The sequence below is a fragment of the Falco punctatus genome (assembly GCF_963210335.1).
Source record: "Falco punctatus genome assembly, chromosome: 8".
NCBI lineage: Eukaryota > Metazoa > Chordata > Aves > Falconiformes > Falconidae > Falco > Falco punctatus.
Genome location: NC_137588.1, coordinates 55,616,821 through 55,634,186, shown reverse-complemented (window position 1 = coordinate 55,634,186; position 17,366 = coordinate 55,616,821). Strand labels below are relative to the sequence as shown.

Sequence of the window (17,366 nt, the reverse complement as noted above, 5' to 3'; positions counted from 1 at the left end):
GGCAGATGAAATGCTATTCTCTAACTGCAGTTATTAGAGGCAGCGGGGGTAGAAGCCTTACTTCTATTACAGGTACAGTGCCATCCCAAGGGAAAGGCTTTTCTTAGCATCAAGAATCACTCTGAACACCTGTTTAAAATGGCACATATAATGTGCCTCGAATTTATCACTGAGCACAGACCTTAAGAAGCCAGATTTGCCCACCCCTGCAAGGGTGTCCCACCTGTGCCTACAAGGTGGCTGGGAAGGGACCTGGGGAGGCAGTGGTGTGGCTCCCACAGGAGCACCCCAAGGTGCAGTGGAGCCCCAGGACTGTGACAGCAGACAGTGCCACCTGCTGACACCCAGTCCCCATCCTATCCCTCCTGCTGGGGCCCAGGGCACCCTCCCAGCTCACCAGTTATACCTCACATGCTAGTCAGACCCCAAAAGCAGCAGTAATTCTGTACAATATTCTTGACTGCTCATAGGGCCATTCCCCCATTCCATGTGGTTGTGTGGGACGGACACCAAGCTGCTGGCTAACCCACTGTCTGGCCGTGGCCATCAGTGCAGCATGGGGTTTGACACCACATGCCGAGACTATTCTTCAAGGCAAGGAGGAAGAGATAGTGACCTGCGTTGGAACACAGCAAGGAACAGTTTCTGTGTGCGCTTTGATCTTCCTCCCCAGCTGAAAACCTTTTTCTGGCATATCTTTCTTGAGCATTGCCATCATCTATTCCCCTCCTGAACATCTCACCACTTTTGGGGGGCATGGAAAGGAGCCCAAGCTGCTCAGCAACACCTTGGGATGAGCAGGAGGACCACCCCACCCTGTTCATATACCGTAATTAGATGTGCATTTGAATACTGCAAACAGACTGCATGCCCAGAGACCCAAAAGGCCTCAGATAATGGCTGTGGGGTTTAGCTTGACTCCCTAGTGATGCAACACCCTTGCAAATCCTCTATGAACCCCTCCAGGAAGGATTTGCAGCATGGCCCAAACCAGAATCAAAACACAAAGCAAAGCCACCAAGTTAATCAGGACTCTGGGGCCTTCAGGAACTGGGAATGCCCTTAACATTCATTGTAAGAAGTTTCTTAATGGATGGGTGAACTCTTTATCACATTCCCAAATCCATAAGCCTTTAACTTGCTCTTCTTCAGTTTAAAATGTTTGGAAGGTGGAGTCTTCCTCCTCAAGTAATCTACTCCCTAAACCATTTCCAAGCCTAAATTTCCTCTTCCATTAACTGACCACCAAGATCCTTAGGTCACGTCTTCGTTCCTTGACGAAAGAGAAGTGAAAGAGAGGTCAAAGAATTCACTAGGCTGGATGCTTAACCCAGTTTACCAAGTGAAGTTCAAGTTAAAGGGAAAAATCTCCAGAAATAAGAGTGTTTGCATACTCTTTATATATGAACTGCTGTTATTACCAATTATTTACCCTGCAGCAGTCACTACAAGCCCCAGTGCCATTGTGCCAGGTACTAGATAATACGCACATGTTAAAAGGCAATATTCTTTTCTGTAGAAACTGTAAAGAGATAAAAGACAAAAAGAGAGCATCGTTCTCACATGGAAGCAAAACCAGAAATTAATTGACTAGCCTTTATACAATGAATGGCAATACTGAACTGTGCACACTAATTTGTGTATAAAACATGCTTATTAGATATATTAAAGGCCACAGGACACTGCTATCAGTCTGTACAGCTCGTACTACTCAATTCTTACTTATAAAGCATAACCCCAAATCTTCCCTCCTCCTGCCCTGCCTTCCCCTTACAGAAACTCTACTCTAATTTTAGAACTAATTAAATTAAACCTCTGACTCACCACAGATCTCCGATTTAGGCTTACGTGATCTTTGCTACAAGACCTTTCCATGCTGTTATTTGGCAGCACTCCCCCAAACACACCCGACTTTACCTCTTCTGCAGTCTGGCAACGATCATCAGCTCACAGGAACACGCACAGGGCAAGAGCTAAAACCCAAGAAATCCTCTCAAAAAAAAAAAAACGAACAAAAAAACCCAACCAAAACCCATCACCTTATATACCCATGGTTGGTTTGCACGTAGCACAGCAGTGTTGCAGTGCCCTGACTCCATGGAAGGGATGCCCAAGGATTTAATTAAGATGCAGGCCTCACGCCAGAAATCAGGAAGACAGCATCCAAACCTTTCCACTGTTACCCAGTCATCTAACGTTCAGCCAGACCCTGGCTATGCCAGAGAAGGAATAAAACCTCTAAACAATACAGAGATTTAACAAAGTCAATTTGCAAAGAGGGAATGGAGCCCGCCGCCCACACAGCCCCTTCTCAAAATCCTTTTCTAACAAAAATACTACCAACACAAAAAGTAAGAATGACCGTTTCTAAAGAGCCCGCTCTGGCTCTCTTGCTGTGGGAGTTTTTTTGGCAAATACAGAAAGCCGTGCAGGTGCCAGCACAGCAGGGCTCCTCGTAAGCCCGGCACACACCAACAACCTGCCTGCCCATGAGCAGAGGCAGATGCAGACACATCTTTGACGTGAGAGCTTGGTCCTCTGAGAGGTCCACCCTGGAAGGGGAACAGCCTATTAAAAAGCGACCTTTGCTGCCCATTCCTCCCAAACATACAGTTTTGAAACGGAAAAAACCCTATCATAAATCACACAGCAGCTTTCAAATAAAAAGCAGGGCAATCCCTGAGAGTATACTTAGTCCCCTGCTACCCCAAGTCTCATCATTACCTGAAATTCAGCTCAATATAAAAACTCCCATTCAGCCTGCAGATCCTTCAAAGCCCTATCACAGCAGGATCCTCTTCTTCCCAGTGCAGCACCCAAGGCACTTCCCAACGCAATCCCACCACTGCTTACCCAGACCAACCAGCCTCCCCCCATAATCGGGGGTGGGGGGTGGGGGTGGGGAGGGGGCACTTATTTATCATATCAGGAGGAGTCACATGCCTTGGGTCAGCTGAGCTTGTTTCCCAGTCTTTTTCTTTTCAATTTCCCTCCTTCAGTCAGAGTGCTAAGTGGCACAGGAGAACCAAATTCAATTAACAGGATTAATAGCAATTAAGCCCCTGTTGGAGTCACGGTTGTGCTCTTTAGGCCTGGAAAGAAACTACATGTCACTGCAGCAAGATAAGCAGCAGGTGATGCCAGAAGCTTTATTCCCAAGGGGGAAAATGGGTTGTCTTTCTGCAAGCCTCCTCCTTCTCCTCCTTCCCCTCTCTGATCAGAATTTGGCCTAGACGGAGCCAATTTCTTTCCAGCCTGCCCCTGCCGCAGCTCTGCTCTTTGCACAAGGGAGAGCTCAGCTGCCTCTGAACACCAGTTATAGGGTCTGCAAAAACCATCTTGAAGCAGCTCTTTTTCTATGCCTGTATAGAAAAAAACCCAACCATCCCGCAGCATACACGGGAAAGAGCGGAGCACTTGTATCGGAAGCTGAAGTTCTCTTTAGCTGGGCTCGTGTGCGGGACCTGCCCATGGCAGCCTAGCCCCGGTGTGCAGGGAGGCTCTGCCAAGACCCATCCCAGCCATCGGCACCCTGGGATGTTCCCAGTCCTCTGCCCCAGCCTCCCCAGCAAGTGGCGGGGTCCCTGCTTGCAGCCAGGGAAGGAGCATCACCGCCTCACTTCGTAACCACAGCACTTCACGGTGGTTATTTTAGCTACAGAGCAGCTTTCTGGTGTCCTGTGTTGTCCCTTAGTGTTCTTCCTAATTGAGGGCTTTTAACATTAACAGCATTTAGCAGATGTTCTTCTTCCAGCTGAGGGGTGGAGCGGCACTGAATCTTTTATTTAAACTTCTTCTGTAAGCAGTAGAAAGATGACCCACAGCCTAAGCAGATGTCCCTCAAGTGATAAGCCTTTCCCCACTCTACCAGGGGCTCCTTTTAGCCACCGGTCCCATGAATTGTTGAATTTACCAGTCCATACATCATCCCCAAGCAAGAACCAGGGATCTCTGGCTGAGTATTTCCTCCAGGGCCAGACAAGGGGCTCCACGCAGTTTGGTAGGAGCTGGAGGCTCCCAGGTCCAGTGCTGGGCTGTCAGTGTCCTCTTCCCTGCTGTGGGTGAAATACTGGACAAAACCAGACGGGTATTCCCAGGGCTCCAGTCCATGGAGAAGTAGAGCATACGTCTGGCCAAGGAGCAGAGCAGCAGCAGCTGCGAGCTGCGGGGTCTCACCTCGGTGGGTCTTGCTGCACTACACCGAGAGGTGCATGCTGTGTGCAGCAGCCACTGTGCAAAACCAAAAGCGGGATAAAAGGGCAGCCAGTGGGACACGCTGAGGTTGGTGCCTGCAGTCCCTCTCCAGCAAGGGAGGGATCTGCACAGCAGAAAGCTGCCTGGGTCCTCAGAAGAGGGCTAGGATTTACTTTTGTCAAGGCCTTGAATGTTTAGAAGTCCAGAGAGAGGCAAGAAGCAGCGTGCTCCACCAGTGCCCCAGGGAAATTGCAACAGAGTCACCAGCAAAAGCATTCAAAGATCACAAACCAGACCCAGATGATCATGAATCACAGCTTAGAAACCGCAAACGGTTCTTAAGCCTCTTCAAAATAATGGCATTTACCAACAGGCTCGTTTGGGGTGGTTCACATTTTCCAGCCTTGCTCTGAACCCAAGGGACAGAACGGGCTAAAGCAAGAGCAGAGCTCCTCGTGCAGTGCCGGCGCCCCGGAGCTGGGGTGATAACAGGGAGCTGTTGTGACACACGGCACAAATTCATGCTTGAGGGTGGTGCTGGGGCTGTGGGAAGGGCTGTGTGGGAACCCCTGGTGCCGGTGAGGGTGGGCAAGGGGCTCATGACACCCCGCTGGGGCACTGGCTATGGAGAGCAGGGAATCTCTAAGCTGGTTCCCAGCTCCCTGCAAGGGCTCACCTGACTGGAGGCGCACGGGTGAGGCCAGCCCCGCACTTGGCCCTGGAAGTCTGAGGGATGTCAGAACAATTTCGATGGAGAATGCTTCCCCTGTTTTTTCAGCAAAGAACACACATAGGCAACGCTAAGTACACTAACACAGTAAAACACTGTGTGTTCCTTGGCTCAAGTGCATGGGCAATCCTGAGGCTTCAGTCAGAGCAAGACCTGCGTCCCAATAAAGTACACGCAGTAAATCTCCTAGGTGTCAGCAATGTTTTAATCCCCAGTTTAAATATTAGTATAATTGAAGAGCATAAAAGCAGTATCCCTGAAAGCACAGTGTCACCTGGTCCATCACCCTGTCCTCAGAAGGGGCCCAGAGACCTCCTCCAAGGTTTTTACTTCTCCAGTCCACTGCTGTCTTTCTAAGTCTCATAATATTAATTCTAGTTTATAATAATACAGCATCATAAGTACAAAGCTCGGCAACATGATAATTATTTATGACTTATGCTCTTGGCCGACGCTGAGTGTTTATGTAGAAGCTTTAATTATCATTTATGCATCTTTGTTCCACATCCATAAAAATCCCAGGGCTCTGTATGGATGAAAGCTGAATTTATAGGATCCTAGAAATGGCAAAGCCTGGATCCAGTGAGAGAGGCTGCTCCTAACTGCCAAAATGCCAGATCCAGTGAAAGGACATGAATGTCAGCAGGGCACAAAATGCAAAAATGAGACAACAGGTGACAGTTCCAGCAGGTGGAACTGTGGTTCCCAGAGTAAAAAGGACTTGTAGCAGCTGCATCTGTGCCTGATCCGCGTCTGCACCTCGATGGAGATGAGCAGGGAGAGGTCTCTGGATCTGAGGCCCCAGCTGGGTAAGAGGCTGACACGGCAAGTGTGGCAGCACAGATACTCGGGCTCAGGGACGTGGGCACCTGGTGCACACTCCCTCCTGTGCTCTGCAAGGCAGCTGCACCCCAGGCTGTCCAGCCCCTTTCCAGTAGCATCTGATCACCCTCCACATAATATTGGTGGGTACTTAGGGAGAGCCTGACCTCTCACCACCACGCAGCTCTGCACCCACGTTCTGTGGCTCTGCAGTTCAGCCTGAGTAGAGGAACAGCAAAGCATAAAGCTCAGGGATGTCTCAGCTAAACAGGCAGATGCAGAACAGCGTGATCAGCATCATCAGCTGCCTCCAACATGCCTGTCACTGTCTGCTCCTGGCAACCATCTCAGTGCTGGAGAGAGCTTCCCCAAGTCCAGGCATTGCAAGGCTGCCTTGAGCTTGGAAGCAGGCTGGATTTCTTCTTCCAAAAAACACAGAGGAAAAAATTCAGGATGCAACATCTCTGAATATTTCCTACCGAAACCACAGAATAACATGGGAATATCAGCTGGTTTTTAGCAGGAAACCCAAGTTTCTTGCTAAGTGGGGTTTGAAACTATGGGCCAGGGGCTTCCAGAAGCTCAGAAAATGGGAAGGAATGAAGAAAAGAGGATCTTGGCAGGGATGAATAAGGATAAGAAGGAAAAGCATACTGCAAACAGCAGCCACAGGCTTTGGCAGCTACTTCCTCGGGGAAAAAAAAAAAAAAGAAAAAAAAAAAAAACAAGCTAAAAGCTGCTTGGGGAAAGGAGGTTCGGCAATGGATTATTTCTTCTCCATTACCAGAGCAAAAGGACGGCTCCTCATATCCCTGATGGGCCGGACAGTGCTTTAGCTGCAAAGCACCTCGCTTTCACAACCAGGCTGAAAACGTGCAAGGAATGAAAAATAACGTCACATTTATTAGGGAAGCGATTCAATTGCAAAGCTCACCAAGGGACATAGGGAGCTGACTACATGCAGAAATCAAAAGGAAAACCCTTGATTGAAAGGAGATGTTTAGCCACTATGTTCAAAGGCTCCCTAAATCAAAGACAAAATCCTTCTTTAATCAAGGCCATTGACCAAAGCTGAAAGCACACGGAGCTGCTGACAATGCCCTCAGCATCGCCTTTCACGGCAGCGCTGCTGGTGCGGATGCTCTTATACCCCAGCTTCCTTCCCCCAGCACTTCATGTCTGTTGTCCTGGCAGCGGCTCTCAGCGCTCAAAACGAAGCATGGTTTTGTAGGGACAATAAACATCAGCCATCAGCTAAGGCCAAAGCATCACAGTGTCCCTGTTTTAACTGCCTTAAACTTTCAAGGTCTGTCCTTGAGCTTGAGCAGTCCTTAGGAAAGGCGGAAAGAGTTAATTGGGCCTTATCTAATCTCAGCCCAACCCAAGGGTCAACAGCAGTTAGCTGAAGTTTATCAGCAGTGTTTAACCATCATTTATCAGCTTTGGGGAGATTTTATTCAGACAGGTGTGTGGCATGTTGACACACAGGCGGAGTCAGGGAGTATTGCTTTTCCACACCGGAGAGCAGATACGAACAATTAACACAGTGATAATAAGCATACATTTGTTATGGCTAAAGCAAGCAGGCGTAGCACTAGATGCTGGCAGGGTAAGAACTCGCCAAGAATAAATTTCAAATTTATGAATGAACTTCTGAACTAACATGGGTCTCATGGTGCTTCGTGGCAGCGCAGCGTCAAGGAAAATCCATCTCTGGAAATGGGCTCAGTGTTTCCAGCGACTGCTGAGCTTTTCTCTCCCCTTTTTGGTACATTCAGGATCAGAATCCAGCCACAGAAACATGACCAGCTCTAGCCCATGTCCACTACCTTTTTTTTTTTTTTCTTTTTCCTCCCAAAAGCTCACTTCTATCGTTCTGGGAAAAAAGTACGTTTCTCATTTAAAAATCCCTGCATAGCTAACGGCAAGAAGAAATGTTAGAAATGAAAGCCTGATTTCATAGTTTGCATTACTTTTCCCTTCCTTTCCACACCTTTCTGGTTTTTTTAATAGCCAGTTTTTCCCATGGAGCTAAGGAGGCTGAGAGCTCTCTGCTGGAAATGCCTCATCTCCTCTAATTGTCCAAAACGGTACAGTGAGATGGACATAAGCATTTCAGCCTCCTCTAGCCCCATATTTCATTGAAATCAGAAGTACAATAGTGTTTTTCTGAGTCCGGGAGCAAACCATATATCAATAGCCATTAGCAGTGCCAATGGAACTCACAGGAGTAGCTAGAAATGCCAAATCTCTCTGGGGTTGTGATGAAAGTAATTTACAATATTTTTTTTTTGCTTGTTTATCAACTGGATTACAAAGCAATGGAAAGTATTGTAAAAACTTGACAAAATCTCTGACAAAACATTTTCAAGAAATTAAGAAAAAATGTGAAAATATTCTGTGTTTCAGACCTCATCTTAAAAAGCTCCTAGTCTTGGGGACATCGGGTTAGTTGAGGACCATGGAGGGGACAGGCTGTTGCTTCTCTGCCCATTTCTGAAAGCTTCTGTGGAAAATATCAGCTCATTCAGTCATTTTATGACCCTCTGCAAGGACAAGGACTCCACAGCCTTTTTGGTCCAGCAACAGTGTTTGGCCATCTTCATGGTGAAAGTTTTTTCCTACTACCCAGTTGAGATGACCCTTCCTGCAGCTTCTCTCTGCTACCTCCCGCCCTTCTGGGCAGCTCTGGGAGGACTCTGGTGACCCAGCCAGTTCTTCACCTGCTTGCAGCAGCTCTGCACCCAGGCCAACGTGCCCAGAGTTCACCTGGACGTCATCCAGCTTTCTAAAGAGTCAGTTTTCACGTATAATCACTTCAAATTCACCTGGGGGAAAGGGGACCCAAAGGCAATGATAGCTGTGGGCAGACAGGATCTTTTATGCAAACAGGACAGGGCAGTAGAGACCAAGGATCCTTACCAAGAGGGGTTAATACCTCTAAATTAGCTCTAAAATAGAGCTCTGTGTTCAGTTACCCACGCAGGCTCCAAAGCAAGGTCCAGTCCTGGACAAAAGATGTGGGTGGCCCTGGGGAGCAGGGACACAGCTGGCCTGAGCTATGCAGAGGGTCAGATTAAACCAGATCATCCTCCAGGAGCCTGTGACCTGAAAGGAAGGTATATACCATATGCTTCCCATCTTGTTCGGCTTTGTGAAAGAGAGAGTGGGCAGGGGGTGCTGCTTCTGGTTCAGAGAAAAGGTGAGAGCCTTGCTGGAGGAAACTGAAAATTGCTTGCCCAATTATCAGCCATAGCGCTTAATCACTCTGCCCTGGATCAATCTGGCAGCCGCAGGGGCAGTCAGATGTGGAGGCGGGAGGCAGATAGGATTTAATAAAGAAGCAATTTTATGAAGGAATTCTTTGCTTTTGGCATTTTCTGTAGGAGTGGGAAAAACGATGCTTTTTCTCCGGTAATGCCAGGGAAGGCAAGAAGAGCACAGCTCCATGTTTCAGCTCCTGGGTGACAGACCGCACGTACTCCCACTGCCTCTGCATCCCGTGGAGATCCTGCGTGGGAGCCAAGGAGAGGGGCACAGGCCATCAGGGGAGAAAGTCTTGCCAGGAGCCAGCACCCCCTGCACTGTCCCTGACCTGGGACCACTCCTGGGTGGACGGTGGCAGCAGCTGTCCCATCTGCAAGTGACAGAGCCCTGAGGCCACCGCTGTGACCAGAGCTGACCACAGCCCAGAGGTATTCCCACCAGCCACGTGCCATCACCCAGTAAGCCACAGCAGGAGAGGGAAAGTTTTCTGTGGACTGGATCCATGTGGTTTGGTGTCACTGCAGTGGTGGCATAGCACAGGCAAATGGGTCAGGAGCTGGGCTGGGAACTTCACCCCACTCCAGGGAGCTGTGCAATTGCACCCCAGCCAATTTCAGCCAGTAATCCTTACAAGCACATCGCCTGTCCCCAGCATGTTCATCCTGCTCAGGAAGCATTTGACTGGCATTCAGGCATGGCCTCTTCTGAACAACCCAACAAGCCATGATTTATGTGATGCCTTTGTCTTCAGACACTGTTGTCAGCAATACTCATCCTCAGGCAAAGCTGCTGATGCTTGCAGTTTTCCAAAGTTTGCTATCATGGATGCACTGCCCTTGCTGAAGATTAACAAACACAAGTTTTATTAAAGTAGAAATTATAATTTGTTAATTTTCCCCTGTAGCTACGTTCAGCCCCCTACCCAGAAATGAGGGACCCCAGCGGCAACATTTCCAGGATGGAAGAGAAAAACTGATATACTGTCCTGTGCTCCAAAGGCTCTCCTATAGCTGGAGAAAATAAGTGATATTTTCACAGCAGTCACTCACAGAACCCTTTTTCCTAAACTGTCAGAGTGTTCAATATCTTCCATGCACCCAGAGCAACAAAATAGCTTTCTCAGCATTAATGGGAGAGAATTCAAGACAAAAATCACTATGGACCAAATTATGGTTGATTTTTTTTTACTGTAGGAAAAAATCAGTGTTTGAGCAGTATCCCCTGGATACAAGAGCAGCTAATCACTGCACATCGGCTAGCTCTCACCTTGCTGATGCAAAATGGCTTGGTCTGTCTCCCATGCCAGAATGGATCCAGCTGCACCATCCCCCTTCCTCCAGGCGACTTGCAGTTCCCCCTGTGGGCTTCTGCATGTACAACCTTCTCCTCTCCATGGGCACACCACTGCATGGGGCTTGCTCTTCTGCACTTCTGTACAGACTGTTTTCAAAAGCATCTTGGATACCATAAGCAAGATCCTCGTTACACCTACAAGCTCCAGGCCTAGCAAACCCAGCAGGTAACAGAACTTTAGAGATGTTTAGCTTTTAAATCCAACAGAAGCAGCTCTTTGGACCCTAGAGAGCTTTAAGCATCTTAGGAACTGTCTTTTGTGACACCCCTGGGCTTCATATTTGCATCAGCCTTTCTCCAAACTTCACTCATCCGACTCATTGCAGGGCAGCAGCAAACTCCCTACCTGCCTTGACCATCCTGAACACTGAGGGTCCTCCCGTAGGTCCCCAGAAGGTGCCTTCCCTTCATGTATCCCAAGGAATGTCCCCATGACCTCCATCAAGGGACCAAGGCTCAGGGATGCCACCAGCACAGAGCCGTGGTGTGGGTCTTGGCTGCGCAGCCACTCCTTGGCAGCAGCAATTGGGACACTATTGGGAAGGGGCCAAGGGGTCACCCCTCACCTGCACTCCACAGCACTAGACCTCCCACACAGCCCCAGCACCACCCTCAAGCATGAATTTGTGCCGTGTGTCACAACAGCTCCCTGTTATCACCCCAGCTCCGGGGCGCCGGCACTGCACGAGGAGCTCTGCTCTTGCTTTAGCCCGTTCTGTCCCTTGGGTTCAGAGCAAGGCTGGAAAATGTGAACCACCCCAAACGAGCCTGTTGGTAAATGCCATTATTTTGAAGAGGCTTAAGAACCGTTTGCGGTTTCTAAGCTGTGATTCATGATCATCTGGGTCTGGTTTGTGATCTTTGAATGCTTTTGCTGGTGACTCTGTTGCAATTTCCCTGGGGCACTGGTGGCTTTTCACTGTACATCAAGACTTCACAAAAACCAAATTCCAGCCGTGGTACAACAAGTGCTCTTCCAGCCTGTCATGGATGGGCCACCACAGGGAAGTAGGTAGGTTTGCAAATTTTTCTTTCTCCTGCAATGCAATTTTTTGATTCCTTTGCAACACTTAACTATTAAAAAAAAAGTAACTTGAAAGTGCTCAGATTTGCTGAAAGATGATGCAGACATTCAACTTGCTGAAGGAGAATCACCTCTTCCTGCTGATCCACCTAGAGAAAGACCTGCTGGTTCAGCGTACCTCCTTACCCAACGCCCCTGCCCCACATTCCTTGTGTGGCACCAATTTCCCCACCAAGTGCCTTCCAACAGCCAGAAGACACCATCAGTAATTGCAGAGGTCTTCCATCCCACACTGTGTGCGGTGGCCATCACCCAGCAAGGCAACCAAGGGGAAGCTATACCACACCAGCACCTGCTTTGGGGTCTGCATGTCCTCTCCATTTCTCCATGATGGGTGCCTTGCTCGGCGAGTTACACTGCACGGCTGGCAGAGCTGCCTGACTCATTTTTCTCTACTCCTCCAGCTGATGTGTTTGGAGGAACGCACTGCTCTGACAAGGTGACACATCCTGAGAAAGCCTACACTGCTGAAGACATCTCCCTGCTCCTTCTACCAGGAGCACCCAGCGCAATAGCAGTTTGCAGCTCTTTTTCATTCCTTCCCAGTCACATAAGCCCCAAGCATTTCTGTTTGATTTTCCTGAAGGATATAGAAAAGATGTCAATCAGGAGAGAGGAGCCCTGAAATCCCACGTTTCTGAAGGCATGTCATAAACACACAGATGTCAGTAGAGGCACTTGGAAAGGAAAAGCAATTGCTAACAGAAAAACTGCATTTAAAACCTACTGTGACTGCTTTTCAGCTGCAGTAGCTAGCAGCCTATGTTGGATTCTTCTTTTGGCAGAGGCAACTGTTCTTGAATCAGTTGGTTTGGCTCAATTTGTTGTGGAATGATTAAGTTCAGTCCATTGTATTGCATAATCTGGAGTTTCTTCAACCTGCTTCAGTAGTGAAGTACTTAATCTCATACAGCTCTGGGAGGGGTTAGGAACACAAACTTAAATCCATGCAAATGTATCAGGAGCCTAAGCAATAAGAGGATGAAAAGAGAAGTGTCCAGGAGGCCAGAGGAGATCAGTGGCTTGTTTCTGCTTTGATGCCTCCAACTTGTGGAGGAATGAAAGGAGAAAACCATGGCATTATACACACTTGAAATGTCCCAGGAGCCAACCACAGTTCCCATCTTCAGAGCAGCTCTCGTAACCACTGAGGATTTACCCATCAAACTCAAGTTTGGAAATGTGCCTGGATGTTTCCAAGGAATCTGAGGAAAGACGTTTCTGTTTCTGGACAATCAACAACTATCACATTTCCTGGCTACAGCAAGGACCTCTAAACTGAAAAATGTGCAAATAAATGTGTTTTACCAGGAGTGGGCACATCCCAAACAAGGGTAATCAGAGAAACTCTTGTCAGCACTGCTCTATTTATATGTATTACAGATTGAAGAGGAAAATCTTTTCCACAGTTGCCCTGGTGCATAACGATCAGCGCCCTTGCTAAGTCCCCTTCCAGCTTTGGGAAGTGAGACCAAAGCACCTATTGGCACTTCTTGGCTTTACTCAGGCTGCAAACCTGGCACGTGTGTTAGAGGAGTAACAGGGAACAGTGCTGGATCAAGATTAACCTCCTTCAGCTATAAACGATCATACCTCCCTCCCTTGCTCCTCAGAGGGCAATAACACCACATGAATCTTGGTGCCAGGCATGCTAAAGGATTTCTGCTTGCTCACAGAGGTCCAGCAACACCCAGCCCAGCTATGTACAGCTGCTGAGCGGGTTATACCGAAAGCTGGCTTTACTCTCCGAGTTAATAAAACAACAGATGCCGTTAAGAGCAGTTCTTTCAGCCTCATGTTGCAGGTCACCCCAGGGAGAGCAGAGGGAAGCCCAGATGAGAGTGGGGAAACTCTCCATCACCACCGAAGCAAACTCACAAGGATGTGTTTATGGCAGGGATAAGCATCCTCCAGAGCCGCATTCAGACCGGGGTCTCCCTTGGACAGTGGAGCAGCTGCTGACTGAGCTGAGAGTTCTGTCTCACAAACAGCTCCTTGAATTGCTCTTGGCATTGACTTTTTCCTTTTCAGCTAATTAAAAATCTGACTTTGAGTCATAAGCCCCCATTAGTAATAATTTGCTTTGCACTTCTCCAGTGATTTATGGCTGAGATATCAAAGTGCTTTAGAAACATTAATTAATCCTTCTAATACCCAAGGGACTGATCCACTCTCCACAATGCACCATTGGTGGAGTAAACATAGAAAATCTCCAGGGTTTACTCCAAACCACAGCCAGGGAGAGGGGAAAGGAGCAGCATCCGACCCAACAAGCTCGTTTCAGCTGCCTGCCTGCAATCAGAGAGATGTGCAGTCAAAACAGCAGCACGGAATGGGCAGCCACAGGCGAGCCCAAGGCACATCCAAGCTCTCTGCTCTGCAGCAGCAGTTCTTGCTGCTGTCCCTAGCTGTCTGGGGAGGGAAGGGACGCTGTGACACCCCATCTCTGCAGATCATGCCAGGAAAGGCGTGTGCGGACTAAAGCCATCTTCACCCAGAGCCCTGCCAGCGGCAGTGGCAGGGTCATTAATCAAAGCCACACTACTCGTGCTAACACATGTATTTCCCTTGCTGTCCTGCCTATTTCTCCAATCTGCTTCTTGTACAAAGTCACTTTTTCCCCACTTGCAGTGCAGACCCAAGGCTGTTTCTCACACCTGAGATGCAGCTCCAGTCCTCGCCAGCGATAAGGATCATTACCTCCATTGGCTTCAGAAAGGCTTTCATCCTTGCGCACACCAATGAGCCATTTGCCACCTGGTGCTGTCCCTGTACTTTGAATGTTGTCATCACAAGACTATGGGGTGGAGCTGGCCATGCAGCGTGGTGCCAGAGATGGGGAAAGCTATAAAGGTCCCAGCACAGACTGTCGGGAGACGGGAACTCTGAAAGCCTGAAAGTGTCCCGTTTCCTTCTTGCTGTCCCCAGTAAAGCATTACCTTGACCATGAAGGCAACTGGTGTTTTCCTGTTCCTCTCCCTGGCACACTGCTGCTACCAAGGTAAGTGCGACATTTTGCTTAGGAGCCATTTCTTCTCCTGGCTAAAGCTCCCAGGTCCGTTGCGGGGAAGGTAAGCCTGGGAAGAGGCCAGCTGGTGCTGGGACCTTGCCGTGGCCCTGGGCAGGGAATATCAGAGAATGCTGCAGTGGCCAACGTGCATTAAACCAGTGGTCTGTGAGCAAGCCTAAAGCACGGGCTTTAAAAGGGTGCATGGCACCTGCTCCCAACAGCGAGCAGACCTGCTGGGCTGAGACTATCCCTTCAGGGCTAGGATTCAGCCTGGAGCTGGTGATTTCTAGGACGGTACGATTCTTTTAGAGTGCAGAGGTGCTATTCCAGTTTTAAAAAAGCAAACCCAAGGGACAGGAAATGCATCTATGCAAGGGAAAATGCAGCTCTCCCCACCAAAGTCAATGTTTAAGCCAGCTGTGTTTTCAAAATCCCATATGGTGCAGAGGGATGAGAACATGAGCTGTCGCTGCTCTTCAGGTCCTGTTCCCCTGGGATTTCTGCACTAGTGGGTTCATTCCAAACAGGAGGGTGCTTCTGAAACAAGTTCTCCATCATCCTATTTACTGTGCGGCAGCTGCCATTGCAGAGCTGTCTGAGCACAAAATCTGGACTCATTTCAGATGAACTGAGCATGTATAGTGAGCTACAGTTCCTGGGTCTGGACCGGTGCTAATCCAAAGTAAAATCCCTGAAACATTAAACGGTGTGGCTATCAGGTCCTCAGCACCAAACCATTTCACTCTACAGACCCACTGCTTAGGGCCCACACTGGTTGTTAATGTAGGTGTAGTCTAAATCCTCTACGTAGATGACTTCTGGTTCTGTAAGCAACCCAAGGTCTTCCCAGTACTGCCTTTTGCCAAACAAATTCAGATTGTTTTTCAAAATATATCCACCTCATGTTCCATGCATGTGATCCCAGCTGTCAGCTCAGGGCCAGCTTCTTCATGCAGAAGCCCACCAAAGTCGCAGCTTGCTCCCACTTGGTGTGAGACCTCAGGGTCCAACCATTTCTCATTCTAGTAGAGACCTTCAGCAACTTGTCTTTTCCTCTGCTTCCTTGTGGTACAAACCCACTGACATGAGAAAAATCACCCTGGATTTACCCCAGCACCAGTCCAGCATCGACAGGAGTTTCTCATTTACCTATGAACGGGTAATAAGAGATAACAACAGCCACCTTTGCTCCCCTGCAGCTGGCAGGGAAAGTCACTAGAAGTACATCTGGCCTTGACAGTGTTTCTGCTGGGGAAAAGGGACAGATACAGCAGGGAGGGACCTGGCTGCGAAATGGGGGAGATCCAAGGGAAGAAATCACTTGCTGAGACAAAGGTGTTTGAGTGAAGATATATGGTCCTCAGCCTAAAGCATCGTTACTACGTCCCCCTTGAAACCAGCCCGAGCGATGGGTGCTAAGACTTTTTCTCTCTCCCTCCACTCTTTCTCTAGGAAGCGCTGAAGTGGATGGAGCTGCTGGCAAAGGAACAGAGGTGAAGGCTCCTGGTTATGTGTAGCACAGGGGTATGCCCAGCTTTAGTGAGACAGCCCTAGCCCATACACTTGGAAGCCAGCACTGCTAGACACAGTGAAGCTGCTGGGTTGGCAGCCCAAAGGTGCCACTGTCTGGGAACCTCCTTGCACCTGCTGCACCACAGCAAAATCCCAGTGACAACACTGGTTTCCCACTGCATTCCCCCACACTCAGCGGAGGAAAACTTAACAAAGAGCTGAATACTGCTGTTACCTGCCAAAGGGATGAAAGCTCCCCTTACTCTCTGGCTTGCAAGTATGAAGGCAGGTATTGTTGTGGCATAAAAATAAAAAGTAGGAAGAACATGATCAGGTACTGCCCGTGGAGCATTACTTAATTTTGTAACTCCTGAGGGTGCGCAGCAGTGCCAAGTGGAGTTCAGCTGGCCAAGGGACTGCATGGTGACAGGTGGTCCCAGTGTTTCTGAGAGTTCATAGCAGAGCCCTGAGCAAGCTGGGATGGGTTATCAAGATATATAAAATACATACCCCCCTGTGACTGCAAAGCACCTTTGGTAAATTGAAAGCATGTTTAACATTTTCAGCATTACCTTTTTGTGTCTCCAGGCAGCTTGTGGCAATTACGACCTAGGAAAAGGTTGTACAAAGATCTTTGACCCCGTCTGTGGCACAGACAACCTCCTATACGGCAATGAGTGCCTGTTGTGCTTTCAGAACCTGTGAGTATGGGGACCTCCTGCAAGTCTAAATATCACGCAGATGAGGGCTACTACATGTATCTGGGATTTCCTAGAAAGAAAGCTGTTTTGCGTGCAGCTGGATGGAGCACGGGCAGTGAGCCCAGCACATCTGGCATGAATCTGGCTTCCCGCACAGATGCTGCAGCTGCTGCTCTGAGCATGTGGACTCCGTCTGCGAAATAGGTCCATTGTGTGCACAAACTGCCTACAAGCAGGGACTGCATGGCCAAAATCTCCCTACACCTGCAGCTGCCAAGCTGCAGCCATTGCTCGGACTATGCTGGCGGGTGTCCAGGAACTCAGACAAATGGCAAAGTCCTCAAAGTCTGCCCAGATCTAGCATGCAGGCAGAAAAATATTTTTCCAGGTGACCTCAGATGTGTGGTAGCTGAGAAAAAACTACAGGTTTTCACTCCCGCAATTTATAGCTGAGCTCTGCTTTCTGTCTTCTCAGCATATGAGAGGATACAATTTGCTCTGGGTATTTTTAAGAATGAGCCTTATATTTAATCTATGCTGGTGCCAGATTGCACTGTCTTAGCAGAAGGCCAGGTCCAAATGCTAGAGACATCTCTGGCAAGACTTGATTCATTTCATCTGGCTTGGGCCCTAGGTAATTTCAAGTATATTTATATATTGGAAGCACTCTGTGTCACACAAGTGAAGGAATTA

The 17,366-nt window shown here is 48.6% G+C and overlaps 2 protein-coding genes across 2 annotated transcripts in view; one reads left to right on the top strand and one right to left on the bottom strand.

Moving 5' to 3' along the window:
• The window catches only part of LOC308068364 (serine protease inhibitor Kazal-type 5-like), an 81,566-nt gene that overhangs the window by 39,833 nt on the left and 24,367 nt on the right, over positions 1-17,366 (bottom strand). The gene's annotated exons all lie outside the window — the stretch shown is intronic.
• The window catches only part of LOC308068373 (pancreatic secretory trypsin inhibitor-like), a 17,693-nt gene continuing 3,238 nt past the window's right edge, over positions 2,912-17,366 (top strand). Inside the window, exons 1-3 of the mRNA XM_080398823.1 lie at positions 2,912-14,451; positions 15,913-15,953; positions 16,561-16,673. Coding sequence (XP_080254949.1) covers positions 14,397-14,451; positions 15,913-15,953; positions 16,561-16,673 — 209 coding nt within the window. The 5' untranslated portion in view covers positions 2,912-14,396. The remainder of the gene's footprint in view (positions 14,452-15,912; positions 15,954-16,560; positions 16,674-17,366) is intronic.